Below are 22,083 nucleotides of genomic sequence, written 5' to 3' on the forward strand. Positions count from 1 at the left end.
TTCCTTAACAGCATGGCGAGCATGGTCACTATTAGGACATGACAATTGCTTACTAAAAGGGGATTTTCATCAGGAGAAGCCAGGACAAATAAAAGTGCTTTGACGGTTGACCAACCACTTAAGGTTTCAACAAACGGTACGATTTTCGGCCGTCTGAGATGAAAGACGGGATCGAGGGAGAATCCTTCAGAAAATCTACGGTCGCAGCTCAAATCGGTCAGTCTTTGTGCAGTTAGCCTACTACCGGATTGTGTCTGATATTTGTGGCGTCCCAGTGGCAGTGAAACCAAACAAACCTGAGCAGTATTTTCCAGCGGCCAATACTACAACCCGTGATAAACATATCCAGGATGTATCCTCTGTTGACTTCCCCAGACATGCGCGATCCTGATAAGCTTTAACATGGAGTTCAACCGAGGGTTTTCCCTTCAGAATCACTGCTCGTTCACATGAAAGGGGCGGAGTTTGCAACACCTGACCAATCACACACATGGAGAAGCCCTGCAGCGCCGCTTACTTACCTGAGAAGGCCACAGAGGGCCCGACCTCTGGGGCCACACCCCCAGCCCAGGAGGCCCGAGAAGAAGAACGCCGTAGGTCTTTTCCACCAAGCTGTTGCTACAGCTTAGTTATTTCAGATGTCACACCTATGAAAAACCGCTGGCTATTTCATTGGTAAGGAGCCCAGTAAGAGCCACGCCATTGCGCCACCAAAAACATCTGTACATCATTGCATATGGCACTGGCTCCCACCCAGCACTCCAGCTGTACGGACACCCACACACAACTGGGGTGACCGGAAAACATGGCAACGATGTTTATTAAGACAGCATGCTGGGAATTAACGAAACATTATGTCGATGATTAATTATCAAAGACATTTTGATCCCTAAGAATGAGTATGTAGTGTTCGCATTAGCCTTTATGTGGCTACTGAGCTTCAACTATGCTTGCATCAATTACATAGCAGCTCAACCAACGCAGTAAGTTGACATTATCGATGTTTATTTTGATGCTGTTCTGGCTGCGAGACGGAGGTTGGGGGAATGTGGAGATAAGTTCACCGGAGCTCCCCGGCAGACGGCCTCCTGTCCAGCCCTTACCTGAGCAGGTGATCCAGAAGGGAGTGACATCAGGGAGCTTTCATGGTGGATTTTAACCATGAGATGGGTGATATTTCTGTGACTGGAGACGTGATGTTCTGTTGAAATAGATTGTCATGCAATGTAGTGTTTCTGATTTTTCTTTACACACACTGAAGCAGCCAGTCTGTTCTCATCTGCTGCTGCTCGAAATGTAATTTTACATCTCTGGACTATATTTGTGATTTATTTGTAGGAATGTCATGTGAACACACTTCAGCTACTACTTCAGTAGTACAGTTTATCTATCTAGGTTGGTGTGATGGTATAAAGAAAAACATGCTCCTGATATGTTTAAAACTAAGAATCTAAGGATAAAAGCTCAACTGATCGTCAAATAGTGTTTACATAGAAGTATTCATTGAATACTGAACAAAGTCTTGATAGATTATGAAAACATGCCTCTCTTCATAAATGTATTTTTATTTACACAATGCAAGTTTATGCAAGTTAAATACAATGTGAACTCGGTCGCTAGTGAGCAGTGCATGGAGTAGACGTGTTTCCAGATGCTCCTCTAAGCCAAACATTAAAACTAACACCCTGGCAGCCTTTGCTAAAATCCACAGTCCTAAGAGTTTCTTGACATTCTTTGGCTCGGAGGGGCGTGATTTGTGACATCAAACCTCATGGAGGAATTATTTGGAGGGGTAAGGTCTTCCACGGAATAGAGCTTTTCCTCAGCTTTAAAATGAGGTATTATTTGTGTTGATGCGTAGACTGGCAAGCGAGCTACGGATGTTTTTGTGTATTTTCTATCCGGGGACCTAGATGTTTAGCGCAAGCGGGAGACCGCCCCAAGATGGCGGCGCTGTGGGCACGCCAGAGGTGAGGCGGGTTGAGGCATCGAGTGTTTTATATATATGCTCAGGACGGCCTCCTGCCTGCAGTACCTGTGCCCCGCCGCAGGTGGCGCTGCAGCGGTGTGCGGCGGAAGTGCTTTCCGTGGAATAATCAGTGTACAACAACAATAACAGAAGCAGATTGGAGCTCCGGAGGCTGAAAAGGGGATAAAAACCTGTTAAATGTCCGTGTGGTTGCGGCGCTGCGCTCCGACTGAACGTTGTGGTGAGCTGGCTTCAGTTTAAATCTGCCCGAGGAGCTCCGCGGACTCAGTTGGAGGACTGGGCTCCGACATGCTGGCGTTGTTTTGACCTGCGAGCTTGAGTTAGCTTGTTTACCGCCGCCCGGTTCTCCCTCTCCGGTCCTCGGGTCCTCCCTCCCCGGTCCTCTCCCGTCCCCGGTTCATGTCCCAGCTGTCCGGAACCTCCAGCCGCCATGGAGAGTTTATACAAGCGGAAGATGTTCGCCTCGATGAGGAAGACCAAGGTGGACGCCTCCAAGAAGCGACAGATCGGCCTGCCCGCCTCTATCCTGGACGACAGTGACGAAGGCTCCTTCTCCTCCTCATCCTCCTCCTCCTCCGGGTCCGAGTCCGACTTCCACAGCTCCCGGGAGGAGGACAGCGAGCAGGAGGGCCGGGAGCGGAGCGAGTCCGGAGGCAGCTCCAGCGACGACAGCCGCTCGGTTGCCCGCAGGAAGCGCTCGTTCCTGGGGGGCGACGACAGCTCCTCCTCCTCCTCTAGCGAGGAGGACGATGATGATGAGGTGGAGGAGAAGAAGAAGAAGAAGAAGCTGAGCAGGAGTCCATCCAAGAAGACGGTGCTTCCCCGGAAGCGGAGCCGGCTGCAGCGGCAGGACGAGTCGGACTCGGAGCACCAGGAGGAGAAGCGGCGGGAGGAGGCGGAGAAGGTGAAGAGGAGGCAGAGACACAACAAGCTGCTGGCCCTGTCCCGGAGGATGAAGGCCCGGGTCCCCAACCGCAGGAGGAGCCGCCTGAAGCAGGTGCGAGCCGGAGCCCGGAGCCCGGAGCTCCCCGGGCTGTCTCTGGAAGGAGAGTCGATTCTTCTGGCGCGGCTTACTGAAAGAATCGACTCTTCAGATCACAACTCAGATTTTGGTTCCTTAAACCTAATATTATCACTATTTTTTTCTTATTTAAAAACTTATGTAAAATTAATTACAAGATACAAAACCGAGACATAATGTTTGATATAACGTTCATTACAGTCCACGTACAACAAAGTGTTGCAAAAACTCAGGTTCAGAAACTCTGGTTGCATTCCCAATTTAATCTAACATAAACGAGCATAGAGACCTTCAAAATAAAAGCATTCAGGTAACACTCTTCCCTCATCAGTTAAAAGCATTTTTTTACTTGGAGCACAGACTGTCTCATAGATCTTCAGGCTCCCAGAGAATCATGTAGCTGACCTCACAAGAAGAGGAGGAAAAAACTAAACATTGAGTTAGTCCAAATGTTAACTTCTAAAGCTGCATGAATGAGTACATGAATACAATTGTCACGGTTTTTTTGTTTTCAGCCTGCAGATGAAGAGGAGGAGTCTAAAGACACTCAGGATGAGGATAAAGCCAGTGGAGATGAAGACGACGATGCTGGCGCCAGGAAAAAGGCTGATGGAGGAGTGAAAGAGGACAAGAAAGACGAGGAGGAGGAAGCACAGGAGGAGAACGACAAGGAGGAGGAGGAAGAGAAGGAGGAGGAGGAGGAAGAGGAGGAGGAGGAAGAGGAAGAGGAAGAGAATTCGGAGTGAAACCAGACTAAACTTGGAGGAAAGGTGCAAATTGTCAGTGCAGTGTTGAAGATCTTCGAATGGAAAAAGAACACCAGGAGGTGTAACAGTTCCAAGTGTCTGGTGGTTTAATCTTTTTGCTGTAGAGACAAGACGTGACGGGACGTGGACGGCCGCCGGGACCTGACATGTGACTCTGACTCTCCATTCTGGGTGATCCGCCGTCAGTCTGTTCAACTGTCCTGAACCTCAGTCCGATAGAACCGTTGTCGGTCGGGTGTGATCACAAATAAGGTTTATTTATTTCACAAAAAGTCCCGGTGACACCAGCTCCAAGTGTGCAGCCTCACCCCCACCTCCACCCGCCGTCAGCAGCTTCAGTGCTGTTGGCGTCGTCAGCCTCCTGGACGTTCAGTCACCTTGCTGAACCTTGTTTGTGATCACAGCGTGCCAAACTGATTATTCCCATGTTTGCGGTCCGGGGTGGTCCCAGAGCGTCTCCCGCCTCGTCGTGTTGGAGCTGCAGAGTCGGAGGTTCGTTCTCCAGTGGCCTTCGTCCCCCTGAAATGTGCTGAATGTAAAACTCTGCATGGAGTTTGAAACCAGAGGATTCTGGGTACTGCAGTATTTACAGATTTTTCTATACGCAGCGACAGTCCTGATGATACTTTGAGTTGAACAGTTCAGGTCAGACTCTCTTTTATCTTTAGCGGGGTGCGTTTCTGCAGCTGAACTTTAAGGATCGAATCCACCCAAGTCACAAATGTCGTTTTAAAGTTTTCCTCCTCTTGTCAGAACAGACTTCTGTGGTCACTACATCTCCATTACAGACGCGGGGTGTCACACACATGGCCCGACTGCCGGACATCAGCCCATCGGAGCTCCGACTGGCCCGTGGGATACGTCTCTCTGACTGGGGCTCGGCTTTAAGACTGGAGCCGAAGCTCCGCGTCGGCAGCATCAGCCTCAGAGTGCTGAAGGGGCATTTCAACATTTCATAATATTCTTTTCATCGTCTCAGATGCACAGCTCGACCCATTTTCCTTTCAAATGTAGAACTTTAGAAAAGAAATCCAATTTAAACTCTCAACCGGTCAAAAGTTGACAAATAAACCAAAAAGAAAACGACAGGAGTTGGAAGTGCGACCGGACTGTGTGTGTGACACTCCTCCTAGAACCCCTGTGTTGATAAGAACAGTCTGAACCGTCGCCCCATGTCTTCATAATGTCTTCATAATGTCTGTCTGAACCTTCTTGGCCTGTCAGGATATGAAAAAGCTGAAAGGTGTGAAACATTAAATGATCCACTCGCCACATTTGTCTGTAGAGTTTTAAGCGCAGGTGAAGAGTCCAGCTCCCCGTGCTTCACCAACGGAGACGTTGAGAAGCCTCTGGGAGGACAGACGGAACGCTCTGCCTGTGTGGAGGAACCAGGATGTGAACTCCGATCCAGATCCAGATCCAGATCCACCTCCTGGAGGACACCCGGCGGGGAGTGAGGAGATCCACTCGGCTGATGTCGTTCCCGCGTGGAGGGACATTTTGCTCAGATGAGTTTGTGAAACTTGAAAATTGAGAACTTTGCCTGATTTTGCGACGCTTCAGGAAAAGCCTGAAGCTTGAACAGCCGCTCGTCCATGAAGTCTTCTGTTAAACAGTCGTCCTGTTTATGGAGGAACGTCTGTGGATGTGAGCTGAGAGGAAACTGAGAGTTCTATGTGTGGTTCTATTTCTTCCTCTGGATCAGTGACGGCGCTTCATTCATGTTTCAATGGACAAAAATATAACCCCCCCAAGCCCCCCCCCCCTCTTCTCTTTATCCTTCCTCTTCTGTCCTCTGCAGCTGAGGAACTGATGAAGTCTGAGCTCACACGTTAGTTTCTGTCGGACGATTAGGAACCTGCAGCAGGTTCAGGATCGCCGCTTTGTTTTGGTGAGAATGAGGTTTGGAAAGAGGAGTCAAAGGAAAACTTTTTTTCTTTCCCCAAATCAGCTTCAGAACCTTGCACGAGGTTTGTTAGAATCTCCGTTTGGTTTCACCTCCTTAACGTAAAGATGTAAAACCTTCTTTCACATTATTGTGCTCATTCTGTTCATTTATTTATTTTGCATTGACCTTCACGTACTCTGGTGTAACTGTTTCACTTGATGCTTTATAAAGGAAACAGAATTGAACATATTAAAGTATATGATATATCACTGCAGTCCGGCTTCACGGACACACAAATATTAGCATGCTTTAAAAAAGGTCTTTTTTTTTTGTGTGTGTGGTTAAACCATCTGACATCTGTGTGTCTTTTAAAAGCACCCATCTCCTGGGGGATTACACCCTCCAGGTCTTTTTCTGGCTCCATTTTTTTTTTTTTTACAGAAAGTTAATCTGAAACCACCTGCTGCAGCTTTTAAAGAGTTTTACTTTGTTCCTGTTTCCAAACCCTGTTTGTGGTTAATAATCTATCGTTTTACTATTTCCTCTGCTCGCCGTGGCTGTAAAAAAAGCTCATCAGACAAACATGCTGTGTTTAAAACACATTTTCTTAATAAAGTTTCTTTTTGAGCTGCAGATTGTGTTTCAACATTCACTTTGAGATCCTGCGGGAACGTCTACAAAATAAACCGGAATTCAAACAAAGACGCTTTCGCGTGTTTTGGATTCGTTGCACATCCATTGAAATTCTTGAAACCTATAAGGGTTTAAACTTTTCTTTAATGTTTAATGTTTCTTTTTTTATATTTTCAGAGCGTCTGTTCTTCATCACCAACATCATATGTAATGCTGGGTTTAGTTTTTTAAACTTAACATTTAAAACAAAATCTGAATTAACTGGACTCTCATTTATTTGACGCTTTATATTTGTATTAAAGTGAAACCAAATACTTGTTATAATGTAGGAAATGAGTAATTAAAAGTGTCTGTTGTTTCCTTAAAGTTGTCAAAGGGACTGAAAGCCACTGGCTCAGACGATCCGGTAATAGTTGAAATTGGACAGAAGTGGCATAAATTCGTCCTGTATGCTGACGATGTTGTATTATTCTTGTCCAATCCAACAACATCAGTACAACACCTAATCCATATTATAAAGCAATTCGGTACCTCCTCTGGATATAAAATTCATTTTGCTGACTCGGGACGCTACGCCTTTAGGGAACCAGTGCTGCATATCTGTCTCTCCTGCCACGTTTCCTTTCAGGTGGTCACCAGATGTCTATCTGGGCATATTCATCACTCCTCCAAAATGAATGTTCTCCCACATCTGCTTTATCCAGTCAGAATGATTCCCATTTTATTTACTCAAAAAATTATTTGGATAATAAATGGTTGGTTTAGTTCCTTTATTTTATTTGGCGCAAAAAGAGGCTTCTTGTTCAAACTTAGAAAATATCAATTAAGTGCCCTTCTGCAACATGTCCTGGACGAGCCCGTCAACACTCCTCGTCAGTATGGCTTGATATTGAAACGTCCATGTCCAAATACCCGCTGTCAAATCTGCCCTTCCCGAAAGACATGAAGATGATTAAAGACCGCTGCTCAAACCCGATGACGGTTAACACACTCAAGGCCTGGAAAGCGGCACAGCGTCTTGAGGGAAGAGCTGGAAGGACATCAACTCTCACCCTGATTTGCTGCCGGGAGTCCTGGATTCAGGATTCACACGGTGGGACTTAAAGGGTATGAAATCCCTCGGAGACTTACATGAGAATAACACTCTTATGGCCTTCAATCAGATAGTAAACCAAAAAAACAATCTTTATCGCTTCTTCCAAGAAAGAGATTTTATTAAGAAAGAAACAACCCTGCTCAATCATGCCACTCTCTCTGATAGAGAAAAACACATATTCTGCCTGGGAAACAATTGATCTATCAGTGTGCTGTATAACATTCTGAATGGATGCATTGAGGTTGATATGTATAAATTGGGAGAGCCTTGGGAGAGGGAGCTGGGTGTACAGATTACAGATGATATGTGGGAAGTCATTTGGAACAATTAAAAAAAAAGAAAAAAACCTATCTGCAAACGGTCCAGTAACTCAGAATACTACACAGAACCGACTTATATCCTGCTCGTCTCTCCAAATTCAAAGCTGGCGCCTCCCCAATGTGTCCCCAGTGTAAAATGAACACTGGAGACCCCGTTCATTGTCTTTGGTCCTGACCCAAAATACCAAAATACTGTGAATCCCGTTGTTCATGAACTGCAAAAAATGCTGTGGATAAAAGTTGATCTCGACCCGATGTCTTTTCTCCTTGGTTTCCCCAACAACTGTGTCATGAAAACACAGTATACAAAGCTGTTTAATTCGCTGACCTGAAAGAATCTAATACTTCGTTGCATTTCTCACAATGGCCCCGCAATCTCTGGCTGGTACAGAATAATAATGGAGCAGATCCCTCTTGACTTTCTAACATGTTTGGCCCACTCCAGAACAGTCCATTTTAATAAGATGTGGCAACCCTTTCTCAGACATATGAACAGGAACGTATCTGCTATTTTGACAAGTGGCCTCATCGGAACATGAGCTCCGCGCCCTGTATAGTTTGATGACTGACGCATTTGTTGTGCATCATGTGAAGTGCTGTTGCTGCTTCGGTGTCTTTATTGATACACAAGAATTCAATCATGAATGATTTCACAACTGAAATGTAATCTCGTTTTTTCTTTAGGTATTTAAGTAAAAAATTATAAACATATGCCTAATGCTTTCAGGATATTGAATTTGGTATACTTATTTTGAAAATGAGAAAGATGTATTTTTTTTTTTCTTTTTTGTTTAGTTTTTTTAAGAAATGTCCCGAGTTAAAAAATATAAATCCTCCTGTTGTCTTTAGTCTGACGCCTCCTCCTCTTTAGTTTACTGTGACCGGTGACCCGAGGGGTATCTTAAGCCATAAAGTGGAGGACGTGCACGCTCACCACCCTGCAGGATAGACGAGAATCGCCCACGTAGAACGATTACTGACATGAACGCTTTATAAGATAAAGCTTATATTTTGTTTATATGTAGATGTGTATATATTTATAAATATATATCAGATCTGTTCCTTGAGTATTTCCAGCAATTGAAAGAGGGAGACGAGTCTTTCAGACCAAAATGTCCACAGCGGGTGTTTGTTTTTTTTTTTTGGTTTTTCCTTATTCTTTTTTTTTTTTTCTCCCCACAAATATTTGAGGGGTTTTCATTTTGTCTCTCCTGAACCTCTTTTGAGAATAAAAATCCAGATCAACCAGCAGAATCGCAGCAGCTCTGAGCTCAAAAGAAACCGGCTTCTCAGCAGTTTACAGGACAATAAAAAGAGAGAGGAAAGTGGTTGAAACTTTAAATCCTTCAAGATGTACGTGTTGCTTAGCAGTTGTATGTTTTTAAAAAAAAAAAAAAGAATCTAATCAAAGTGTAATCAGGAAAAGCTGAGCTTGTGACACAATCACTGCTTTATTTGTTGCATAGACCGTAAAATGTTGTAGTTTAAAAAAAATGACAAAAGGACAAAAAAAAAAAAAAAAAAAAAAAAAACTTCGAAAAATATTAACTCATATTCCTGACTTATTTTCTCCATTTTATAATTAATCCCCTTCTTTACAAATGTGGCTACCCCTCCTCCCATTCTATTATCCCGTCATTTCTTGGTCCAACATAATCATCTATTTTAAAGTCCCACTGTGGTTTTAACCAAGTTTCCTGGATACATAGAACCTGTGGCTTTTCTGATATTTCTGTTACAAAAGTTTTGAATTCTTGTCCTTTCACTAGCAACCGTCGAGCATTCCATTGTAGTATGCTTAGTGCCATCAGGTTCCTCCAGGCCATGCCTGAGAGCTGGGGGTTCCTCCAGCTAATACTTCCTTCACTTCTTCCCACCTCATGTCTTTAATGTTGAGATACTTTTCTGCTTCACAATGATCTTAATTTTATCAGTCTGACTATGTGTTTGAGCTGTACAGTTTATCACTTCTACCATAAACAGGATGAAGTCATGCTTGCTCACTGTTGACATCTCATCCTTACTTTTAGTACATCCTTTACGGTCCATTGTTCTTTGCAATGTTTGCATTTGTTGCTGGATCTTGTCTGATTGTCCCCACCGTCTTCACTGCTTCTGTGTATGATATTCCCCGTGCTACTTTTGATTCTCTGCACTTCCTCAGCTCTCTTCCTGCCTCACAGCCTCGATAAGCCGGCAAATGCTCCGCTCCACAGTTGCAACACTTCAGTTTTGCTCCTTCTTCAAACATCCCGTATTCATGTAGACCTGCACACCGTCCACATCTCTGCTTACCTTTGCATACTGCCGCTATGTGTCCGTATTTCTGGCATTCAAAACACCTCAGTGGTGGTGGAATATACCGTCTCACTCCATAGCTCATGAACCCGATGTATATTCGGTCTGGCAGCACCTGTTCTTTAAATCTCATCATTATTGATAAACTGTTGAGTTTTTCAACATTTCTGTTCCTCTTCAGTCTGTTTACATCCAGAATCTTTGTACCTTTTATGTTTTGTTTAATCTCATCATTTGTCTTTCCTGTTGGAATACTGGACCCGTAATGACTCCTAAAGCTCCTCTTTTATCTTCAGGAGTACAACAAGTCACTCCTTTGCCTTCCATCTTATTTATTCGTAATGCTTTGCCTTGCTGCGCTCCATCTGTACAAAAGATCAGCAGTGATCCATTTCTTAACACCGTTACATCTTTAACTTCTCTGATTGTATTTTTTATTACTTTTGTAAATTTGATCGGATTGCAATCTCAGAATGACGCTTCTTTCTGATTTACTTTGTATTCATTGATTTGCTTTGTTCTGTCTTCTTCCCTTTTACTATTTGAATTTGAGTAATTATCTTCACTTCTTCCGTCTTTGGTCGCCTCTTCTTTTTTACGTTTTGTCCGAATTAATCTCTTTCCACCTGCCGTACTCCAATCCTTCCCCTCACATTCAAACATCCTTCCCCCTTCCTCCATCTCACTTCCTCGTTCGTCACGTCCCTCTGCCATCTCTCGAACCACCTCGTGGCGTCCGGGCTCAGAGCGCCGATTATAAAACTGATTATAAAACTGTACAAACACCAGGTAAGCCAGTAATGAGGTGCTTATTACCCCAAACAACAACAACAACATAATACATTGTCAATCTGAAATAAACCATGGGTCATTCTAATTCTGGGGTCACATTCAGCCCCAAATTGAATTGAACTGGGCCAGACCACTAAAAACAAAGCATAATAACATATATATAAACATCCATCCATCCATTCATCTTCTATACGGCTTTTTTCTGTTCAGGCGCACAGGGCGATCTATGAACGAGGGCAGAGTACACCCAGGTCACCAGTCCTTCACAGGACAGAGAGACAGACAACCACACACTCATATTCACAACTTAGGGTTAAGAATTGGCTGGCTAGCTCAGTTGGTAGAGCATGAGACTCACAATCTCAAGGTAGTGGGTTCATATCCCACGCCGGGCACAATGTGCAATGTGATCTGGGTGACCGTGCTCAGGCTGCCACCCCCGTGAAAAGGATACGCGAGAGATAATGGATGGGAGGTTTTGGGACTGTCGGCAGAAATCACAAATTCACTGTATAATGAATAAAATAGCACATTATTCACACATCTTTAAATATGGTTGAATGAAACCTGATTAAAACCAGCAGTAGTTTGACAAGTAAACACACTGTTACATCAATTGCAGATCTTCAGAAAATCTCACTGGAGCAGAAGTGTGAAGGATCTTCAAGGTTACTGAGTTAGTTAATGTTTCTCTGTTGAAACATTTAAAAAAAGCAGCTACACTGTCAGAAACATGTTTAGATATTGAAATTTAGAATAGTGTCACGCAATCTCTTGATTGGTGGAATGTCATGCTTTTCCAAGAAATTATGGAAAATAAGGGACCACGTTTTAATGCAAACTTCTTTTTTGATGTGAGAGAGTGATATAACACGTCAAGAGAAAAAAAAACTTGTGTGTGTAAGGCAGGAACTAAGTGTACTTCCAAAAAAGATGAAAATACCAACAGCAGTAGGTCGGTGTACGTTTCTGACAGCAAGTGCTCCTCCTTCCCAGATCGTGGAACCCTCCTGTACCCGAAATTTTGAAACAGATCAAGTTTATAATTCGGTCCTTGCAGCTCTGCTTTAAACTGAGTCACGTGCTCGGAGTTATAACAAAACTCTCCCATCCACATGCTGCTTTCATAATGAGCCACTTGAAGAAACAATCACCGACTGTTTGCTCAGCCAGCGAGAGGTCCTCGCCGTGCTGACTATTATTCTACTCTCTACATGGGCCGTCTCCATGGAGGTGTCAAATGATCACCTCTTCTGTTTTCCCTTGAGTGGATGTAGTGGTCACACCATCAATGAGCCACTGTGGAGGTGTAGGCCGCTGTCAAGCAACCAAGAAGGGAAGCTGTCAGTCATTAAAAAGCTTTAGACCACCTCAATAATGCTTTGTCTTCTGTTAAAGCCTATTCAGTACAAATGATCAGTCCATGTAATTGCAGGCTATTTCAAAAGAGATTACATGTAAGCATGTCACTGATGAGGTGATTTTACTGTGTATGCTGAGTTTGTTTACACCAAACTAGCTCCGGGTCGGCCTTGGAGCCTTCGTGTTCAGCATGTTCTCCCTGTGTGTAAGAGTTTCCTCTCATTCTGCAAACATGCAGATTGGATCCAATAACATTTGGATTCAATAATTGATTACTTTCAAGTGCCTGGAGATGTGAATGGGAGTGTGTGCCACTCTTCAATAGTCGGCATGTATTCGTCACTTAAATGCTGGTACCGTTGAAACATGTGGAGTGAGCAGAGGAAAAATATAAAATTCAACAATCTCACAAGCATGACGATGCTGAGAGTTACCAAACATCACTGGAAACATATCTGTGGCGTGTCACTGAGTTCAGAAGACTATGAAGTCTGTACATATTGTCATTGGTCCAGGCAGGAGGCGTCTCCAAGCTCATTTAATCAGGTTAACTGGACATGGTCATTGGTTCTGGAAGATGTTTTCCCTCTTATTCAGGTGGCTTCATCACCTCATACTGTTCTCTTGTCTAGACTGTTTCTCATTTGTCATTAAACAAGTTTCTTTGGACGCACACAAAAAGTTTCTGAAATGCATGTCAGCTCTTGCTGTTTTCTTTTGAAACCGTAGAAATGATGTAATTCATAACATGCGATGCTAAGAAAGGCGCCTCTTGGTTGGAAAATGATCTGTTTTTGTTGTGTGAATAGGAAAACAAAGTAAAACTGTTCTACAATGTGTAGAGTGTCATAAACTTTGTATTTTTCACCTGCATTGAATTGGAACAAAACATTTGTTTGAATTGATTTGCAGTTAAACTTTTATTGTTTTTAAACAAGTATGAACACATCTCATTAGTATCTAATCACAGGTTGGAATAAGTTCAAATTGTAGAGTGACTGGAATGTCAAACTATCAGTTACATCCTTGATGAAGTTCTTTGTTAAGCTTTGAGCTTCCCAGCTCTTTAAATTCTAACTTTCAATGAAACTTACTGATCTTAAATTGGTGCCACAACTAGATAAAACACGTTTTAATTTATTGTGTGTTGGACCTTTGGCCTTTAAGCCTTCCAGAGATTATTCCTCTTCCTGGTCAGTTCAAATAGGACATGGATTTTCATGCTATGGTCAACATGCACACTCAATCCAACTATCTGGAGAAGTTTGGGGTAAAATGTCTTGCTCAAGGGCACTTCGACATATAAAGAGGGGGAGATGGGAGTGAACCTGCAACCTTGCAATTATAAGACAAACTGTTCTTCTACCTTCTCAGTCCTCCATAAATACTCACGGTACATACTATATGATCTGTACTTGGTCTGTTAAAAAGGAATCGTGGTATTTTGGGTGCTCTGAACAATTGTTATGGAAAATTATTATCCGCCACTGAAGAATTCAGCTTTTTCTCAGGATCCTGAAATGTTTCTTGTACCTGTGCTGTCCTTGTACAAACCTTATCTACGGTCTATTATCTATGCTCCCTTCTGTTTTCCTTAAAATGCTCAGAGCAAACTCTGCACAGGACACACTCTAAGGCAGACTCAGCTGTGACTGTGTTGTTGGTGTGTCTTGAGGCCTCAATAAAATACTCCTGACAGAAAGACTTTGTTTAAAGGCTTTATTCCAAAGCATCACGCTCTGAATATGGTGGCATCAGAGGACCTCGGTGAAGGCAGGTGCTGGAGCGCGCACTCTGCCCCAGTTCTTGGTCCTCAACATTACCAGCTCCAGAAGGATCAGCTTTGCGTTTCTGAGGAGAAAAAAAAAAACAGACATTCAATTTGTGACCAACCTGCTGATTTGTATGACCACTTTCAGTGGATATATTAAATAGAATCCTCATTTCTATTTAAACTCTTTGAAATATGTTATGGTGTTTTTTGATGATAAACGATCATCTAAAGATGTTTTTATGTTCATGTCTCAAATTGACTTATTGTGAAGACAATATAAAAGATTAATGATGAGCTTCGGCATACAATCCACACAGATGACCATAGTGTCATACACACCTGCTGCATTCAGCCTCCACGAGGAGATTTTCCATGTTTTGGAAAAGCTCATCCATGTGGGGCTTTCTGGCCGCTGTCCAGGCATCTTCAAGAACTGCTCCTGTACACTATAAGTTTCAAACACATTGTGTTTTACTGCATGAATTCCAGCCCAAACTTCAACAGTCATACAAACATTTTAAAGACACATTTGAATCAGTTTTCGCACCTTGAGCAGTTCCGCAGCACAGCTGACATTGGATCGCACGGGGTGGGATAATAGGCTGATCACAATGTTTTTTAAACCTTTCCAAAAGATGTTGGCTTTGGTTACCGGTCCTTTGGCACTCATAACCTTAAAATAACATCAAAACATGTGTTTATTATGGTGAAAAAAAAAACAATCTTTTTGTGACTTTTTCCTCTGATATGAATAAATGTAATGGGAACGGCTATGTATTTACAGTGGTGGAAAAAGTTTTTAGACACTCTTAAGATTTTACCCAATCTCAAATATTATCATGAAACATTTGTAGAAGCGTGTGTTTTGTATTTCAAGCAATGCTCTAATGCAGCCACACCTCTTGTAGAGGTGAAAGATGATGACAAAAATCCTGAGAGCATTTCAAAAGAGAACCTCACATACACGGGGCAACACAGATGTATTATTACCTCCAGGTGCAGGTACAGTTGGGCAAAGAACTGCACAAAAGAGTGGAACGAATTCCGGGTGTCTGCGTCTCCTCGGACCGCCGCATCCCTTTTATCATACTCCAGACGGCATCTATATCAAAACAATAAAAAGATGGCGATCTAAATTTAAACATGTCACGCTGATGAGGGGTGTCATCAGTCAAAAGCTTTTCTCTGAATTCAAGATAAGCACAGATCAAATCATTAAACTGAACGTACCTTTTCAGGAGCAGCTGGCGGAATGAGCCGCTGGAGGGCCTGATGTCCAGGTGATGGGACAGGTGATCGCACACCCTGGCTGCAGTGGTGGAGAATTTGGGGATTTCGATTGACTGCAATTACAAAAAAAAACTTTAATAAATAACTATGGCAGCTCATATAGTTACGTGTTTCTGTCGGAGGTGATAGTGGTCAAAATTTGTTTTAAATGAGGAGTAAGTGTCTCCCAACCTGTGTGAAGAGCTGGTCCACCAGCTCCTCTAGCAGCTCCTCCGTGGTGACCCAGGTGTTGAGCGCGGTGGTTAAGCGCTTCACCTCGGAGTCAAACGATCTTGGGGAGGCGTTCAGCTTCCCCAGGAAGTGGAGCAGAATGTTTGCGAGCATCGCCTTGCTATGTTCCTCATCCACATGAGGCGATTTCTAACACACAAGAAGGACAAGATCATACAAATTAAAGATAAAAATAAATTGGCCTGCTGCACATCAACAAATAAACAAGGACAAAATGCTGGATTAAGCAGAAACAAGGAGCCCAGTGAGGTGTGGTCAGATAGAGAGGACAGCAATGGAGGAGACGACTGGAGGAAACAAGCAGAGGATGGAGGATCAATGTGAAAGTAAATGAAGGAAGAGGAATGGAAAGGCTCAGGACGATGCAGTGAAAGGTCAGAGAAAGGGAGAGTAAATAAATCAAGAAATTAATACAATATGGAACAAAGAGACAGAGAAAGAGAGGAAAGACACTGTTAATGTCCACAGAAGGACACAGGGAGGAAGAAGTCACAGTGCTCTTCTTCAAAATCAAGAAAACTTCTACTTTAGACTTCTTTTGTTTCATTTTTTTTGTAAGGTTCGAATTAATGCAGCAGATTTTGGCTTGAATTTCTTTCACAAAATCAAGGCACTTTACTTTATAGACACAATCCCAGTATTACTATTTCTGGACTAAAGTCTCAGGCCACATTTCCATACTTATTATCAGAAGCGCACCAAATTAATCTTATTTATTTTGTTAAGCCAAATCAGAGGATAAGTTCAGGATACTGTAGAAGGAGTAGAGGTATGTAGAATGTACATATGCAACCTACTGTAAAAGACAGGGCTATAGTGGATGGCACTGTTCCAGCAGGAGTTCAGAAATACCCCATCATTTATTTTAGGTGGTATGAAATGTTCATTTAAGCATTAATAATACTGGTCTAAATTCTGCCTAGACCTAACGTACTTGTCATAAGTTGTATTTCCAGGTAATTATTCAAATTCTAAATGCCACTTATTCAGTGCTGAGCGGAAAACATCACTGAAAACATATCTGTGGCGTGTCACTGAGTTCAGAAGACTATGAAGTCTATACATATTGTCATTGGTCCAGGCAGGAGGCGTCTCCAAGCTCATTTAATCAGGTTAACTGGACTTGGTCATTGGTTCTGGAAGATGTTTTCCCTCTTATTCAGGTGGCTTCATCAGTTCATACTGTTCTCTTGTCTAGACTGTTTGTCATTTGTCATTCAACAAGTCCCTTTGGACGCACACAAAAAGTTTCTGAAATGCATGTGAGCTGGGCAGAAGAAGAAGGCAGAAAAAGACGCAGTGAACCAAAGTTGACACTGACCCTGGAGCAGTTGGAGTCCTTGTCTGGTGTGGTGTTGCTGGCAGCAGCACAGACTCTGCCCCAGTCTTTGGCTCTTAACTTCACCACCTCAAGAAGGATCCGTCTCACGTCACTGAGGAGAAAAACAAAAAACAGACATTCAATTTGTGACCAACCTGCTGGTTTTTATGACCACTTTCAGTGGATATATTAAATAGAATCCTCATTTCTATTTAAACGCTTTGAAATATGTTATGGTGTTTTTTGATGATAAACGATCATCTAAAGATGTTTTTATGTTCATGTCTCAAATTGACTTATTGTGAAGACAATATAAAAGATTAATGATGAGCTTCGGCATACAATCCACACAGATGACCATAGTGTCATACACACCTGCTGCGCTCGGCCTCCAGGAGGAGATTCTCAATGCGCTGGACGAGCTGGTCCATGTGTGGTTTTCCGGCCGCCGTCCAGGCATCTTCAAGAACTGCTCCTGTCAACTATAAGTTTCAAACACATTGTGTTTTACTGCATGAATTCCAGCCCAAACTTCAACAGTCATACAAACATTTTAAAGACATATTTGAATCAGTTTTCGCACCTGGAGCAGTTCCGCAGCACAGCTGACATTGGATCTCTCTGGGTTCGATAAAAGGCTTTCCAGGAGATCCTTAAGAGCGCTGAGCAGAATATTTGCTCGGGTCACAGTCCCTTTGGCGCTCTTAACCTTAAAATAACATCAAAACATGTGTTTATTATATTGAAAAAACCCCAATCTTTTTGTGACTTTTTCCTCTGATATGAATAGGAACGGCTATGTATTTACAGTGGTGGAAAAACGTTTTAGACACTCATAAGATTTTATACAATCTCAAATATTATCATGAAACATTTGTAGAAGCGTGTGTTTTGTATTTCAAGCAATGCTCTAATGCAGCCACACCTCTTGTAGAGGTGAAAGATGATGAAAAAAATCCTGAGAGCATTTCAAAAGAGAACCTCACAGACACGGGGCAACACAGGTGCATTATTACCTCCAGGTGCAGATAGAGTTTTCCAAGGAACTGCACAAAAGAGTGGAACGAATTCCGGGTGTCTGCGTCTCCTCGGACGGCCGCATCCCTGTCTTCATACTCCTTTTGGCACCTATATCAAAACAATAAAAAGATGGCGATCTAAATTTAAACATATCATGGTGATGAGGGGTGTCATCAGTCAAAAGCTTTTCTCTGAATTCAAGATAAGCACAGATCAAATCATTAAATTGAACGTACCTTTTCAGGAGCAGCTGGCGGAATGAGCCGCTGGAGGGCCTGATGTCCAGGTGATGGGACAGGTGATTACTCACCCTGGCTCCAGTGGTGGTGAACTTGGAATTGGCAATTGACTGCAATTACAAAAAAAACAACTTTAATAAACAACTATGGCACCTCATATAGTTACGTGTTTCTGTATAGTGGTCAAAAATTGTTTTAAACGAGGAGCAAGTGTCTCCCAACCTGTGTGTAGAGTTGCTCCACCAGCTCCTGCAACAGCTCCTCCGTGGTGACCCAGCAGTTGAGCACAGATGTCATGCACTCAACTGCTGAGTCAAAGGTGTCTGTTGAGGAGCTCAGCTCCCTCAGGGAGTGTTTGACCAGCCCAGCGAGTGTTGTCTTATCATAGTCTTCTTCGACAGGATGAGACGATTCCTAACACACAAGAACAACAACATACAAATTAAAAATAAAAATAAAAATACGGCATTAACAACAGAAATGACTTCTGTGCAAGTGTAAAAGAAAAAAATATATAAAAACAGTATATATATATAAATATTAGGGATGTCCCGATCACACATTTTGGCCCCCGATACCGATCTGATTTTTCAGAATTGAGTATCGGCCGATACTTTCCCGATCCGATACTTACATTGCCATTGCAAATATACTCAATAGTCTATTTTTGGAGTAACTAAGATGTCTGAAGCTAAACGCACTAATGGCAGAAGCTTCGTTTAGCTAGAACTTATTGTAAAACTCACTTATTGAATCAAAATTCTTCTCAGAATGACTTAAGAACTTATTTAAACTATATTCAGTCATTACAAAAACAAAAAAACAATTACACTCTGCACTCTTGTATCTCTTATTTGTGTTAACTTAAACAACTTCACCTGGATTTTGTGGCAAAAAAAAAAAATTAACAATGAAACCCAGTAAATCAGTTTGACTAACATAGAAACTATAAAAAAAACTAAAAAAAGTGCAAATACAATAATAAAAATAAATAAATAAATCTTAAACAAAAATGCTCTTAGGCTCTAATGTAACTTCTTTGTGTATTACATTTCAGTTTCCCTTAAAGCAGTATGAGACGTTTGACCTGAATTGTCACAAAACATTTACATTTCAATGTGAATTATAAACACTTAATTTCGCTTCAAAGTGGTAAAACCTGTTTGAAAAAAGTTGTCTGATCATAGTTCTCTCAAAAACTTAATCAGAATATGATCTTTTTTCTCCCTGGCCTTCTCCCAAAAAACTCCCGTCCACACCTCACTATGAACACGGCTCAACACGAGGCTTCAGGTCATGTAGTACATATGCCTCGCCTTTAGGGGCGCTGTGACTCACCAAACAACAAAAAACCAGAAGAAGAGAGACCACATAGAAATGTAGAAGTCGACTTCTAGACAGAACCACATAAACCACATATATAACTCTACTTTTATAGGTCTATGGCCCCGCTCCGCCTGCTTCTAGCTTCTGCAGCTCGTTTTTTTTTTGTTGTTTTTTTTTGATCGGCGGGGCTGATCGGCTGGATTTGCTGATCCCGATCACTCACAAATCACCAACATCCCTAATATATATTCTTACATTATTCAGACTCTCTCCTGAGGGGACAAGCTCTGGCTGCTCCTCGGCCGGCTGGTCCTCGGCCGTCGGCTGCTCCTCGGACGGCGGCTGCGGCTTGGCCGGCCGCTCGTACGGCGGCTGCACGGCCGGCTGCTCGGACGTCGGCTGCTCCGCAGACGTCGGCTGCTCGGCCTGCTCCTCGGCCTGCTGCTCCTCGGCCGGCTGCTCGGACAGCGGCTGCACGGCCGGCTGCTCGGACGTCGGCTGCTCCTCGGACGGCGGCTGCTCCTCGGATGGCGGCTGCTGCTCGGCCGGCTGCTCGGCCGGCGGCTGCACCTCGGATGGCGGCTGCACGACCGGCTGCTCGGACGGCGGCTGCGGCTCGGACGGCGGCTCCTCCTCGGACGGCGGCTCCTCCTCGGACGGCGGCTGCACGACCGGCTGCTCGGACGGCGGCTGCTCCTCGGACGGCGGCTCCTCCTCGGACGGCGGCTGCACGACCGGCTGCTCGGACGGCGGCTGCTCCTCGGACGGCGGCTCCTCCTCGGACGGCGGCTCCTCCTCGGACGGCTGCTCGGACGGCAGCTGCTCCTCGGATGGCGGCTGCGGCTCGGACGGCGGCTCCTCCTCGGATGGCGGCTGCACGACCGGCTGCTCGGACGGCGGCTGCTCCTCGGACGGCGGCTGCACGGCCGGCTGCTCGGACGGCGGCGGCTCGGACTGTTGCTCAGCCTGTTGCTCTGGCTGCTGCTCAGCCTGATGCACATCAACAAATAAACAAGGACAAAATGCTGGATTAAGCAGAAACAAGAGGCCCAGTGAGCACGTGTAAAAGAAAAGAAAATATATAAAAACAGTACGTATATATATATATATATATATATATATATATATATATATATATTATACATATATTCTTACATCATTCAGACTCTTTCCAGAGGGGACAAACTCTGGAGCTGTCGCAGAGAGAGTCGACTTGCCCAGAACATCCAGATGATTGGACACTCCAGGCGACTCGGCCTGCTGCTCCAGGTGTTGCTCGGCCTGCCGTCGATGGCACAAAGAGACAGAGAAAGAGAGGAAAGACACTGTTAATGTCCACAGAAGGATACAGCGCTAGGTGGTATGAAATGTTCATTTAAGCATCAATAATACTGGTCTAAATTCTGCCTAGACCTAACGTACTTGTCATAAGTTGTATTTCCAGGTAATTATTCAAATTCTAAACGCCACTTACCCAGTGCTGAGCTGGTTGTTGGTTAGAGTCTTGATGCTGTGGTGCCCAGTAGTGGGTGCCCCAGTCCGGAGTAGGGTGGGGTGCCCAGTAGTGGGTGCCCCAGGCCGGAGTAGGGTGGGGTGCCCAGTAGTGGGTGCCCCAGTCCGGAGTAGGGTGGGGTGCCCAGTAGTAGTGTGGGACACATACTTGAGGACCCCAATACTCATTCCCCCAGTGGTGAAGCTGCTGGACAAAGTCCTGCGAGTTCAAGCCTGACTGTGGGTAGTAGAAAGACATGGTTGTTTTACTTGGGTTCAATGCACGAAACAAGAACGAAGAAAAACACCAGGAGTGACTAATGTGAGAAAAGGCTGAGGACATACAATTTTCCATCAAAGACAAAACTTCTCTTTGTGATGTCATCAGCCTTTCAACTAAGGATTTCAGCCTTTGGTATGTCATATAAAATTGGGCACCTTTGTGATGCCATATGCAAATTACACCACGCCCCCAATTCAATTCAACTTTATTTATAAAGCACCAAATACAACACAGTCATTTCTAGGTGCTTTTAACAGAAAAAAGAGAAAAACCCAACAAATCCACATGAGCAAGCACATTTATTTGTGACTGTGGAAAGGGAAAACTCCCTCGAACAGGAAAAAAACCTTTGCAGAAACCAGACCCAGCAAGAACATCCTATTATTGTCGCCTCCTTTTCAGGCTCTTTACAGACATTTTACACAGAATTGTTTGAATGCTGAAATAAATCGCACAATTACTTTCCAGTTTTCTGTGTGTGTCTTTGGCTCACTTCTCCTCACAGTTTTAAACAGCGAGCCGTCCAGCCGTCATTTGGACGGTCGTTTTCCGGAAAAGACGACTGAAAATATAGTGGACGGGTTGCTCAAAGCCGTCTGAAACATGTGTATAATGTCCATCACTACTATCGCCAAATTATAGCGAATTATCAGCTCGAATAGACAACTTGCGAATGAGTTCCGGTTTGTGTTACGCGCAGTAACGAGCAACCTGATTGGTCGACCGCATGCATTTACTTGAATGAGTAGTGGCGCCGACAGCTGGTGACCCCAGTCTGAGAGTTAAAGTGCCGTCATGTTAATTAGACAGTGGCTGCTTATAGGGTCTTGCATAATCTCCCTTCAGAAAGGGGGAAAAAAAAGTGCCAGCTTCTCTCAAAAGCATCTTCATGTATGTGCATTAACACACCAAGAGTAACTGTTAGACATACCCCATAACCA

The 22,083-nt window shown here is 43.6% G+C and overlaps 1 protein-coding gene across 2 annotated transcripts; it reads left to right on the plus strand.

Moving 5' to 3' along the window:
* Positions 1–2,077: 2,077 nt before the first annotated feature.
* Positions 2,078–6,361, plus strand: ccdc82 (coiled-coil domain containing 82). Of its 2 annotated transcripts, XR_013935868.1 has the most exons (3): positions 2,114–2,987; positions 3,527–4,270; positions 5,064–6,355. XR_013935868.1 is itself a non-coding variant. In XM_080477408.1 (2 exons), exons 1-2 carry the CDS (start codon positions 2,421–2,423, stop codon positions 3,755–3,757), a joined length of 798 nt encoding a protein of 265 aa, XP_080333534.1. In that variant the 5' UTR covers positions 2,078–2,420; the 3' UTR covers positions 3,758–6,361. The 2 variants fall into 2 exon arrangements, 1 of the variants encoding a protein (XP_080333534.1); XM_080477408.1 differs by having other exon boundaries at positions 2,078–2,987; positions 3,527–6,361.
* Positions 6,362–22,083: the final 15,722 nt, after the last annotated feature.

This window comes from Lipophrys pholis, assembly GCF_963383615.2.
Source record: "Lipophrys pholis genome assembly, chromosome: 12".
Lineage (NCBI taxonomy): Eukaryota > Metazoa > Chordata > Actinopteri > Blenniiformes > Blenniidae > Lipophrys > Lipophrys pholis.

What these genes read in the sequence shown, in the direction of transcription:
- ccdc82 (XM_080477408.1), top strand. Translation starts at nt 2,421, where the DNA reads ATGGAGAGTTTATACAAGCGGAAGATGTTCGCCTCGATGAGGAAGACC. An exon ending in GGAGGAGCCGCCTGAAGCAG is followed by an intron (nt 2,988 to 3,526) that starts GTGCGAGCCGGA and finishes TTTTGTTTTCAG; the next exon opens with CCTGCAGATGAAGAGGAGGA.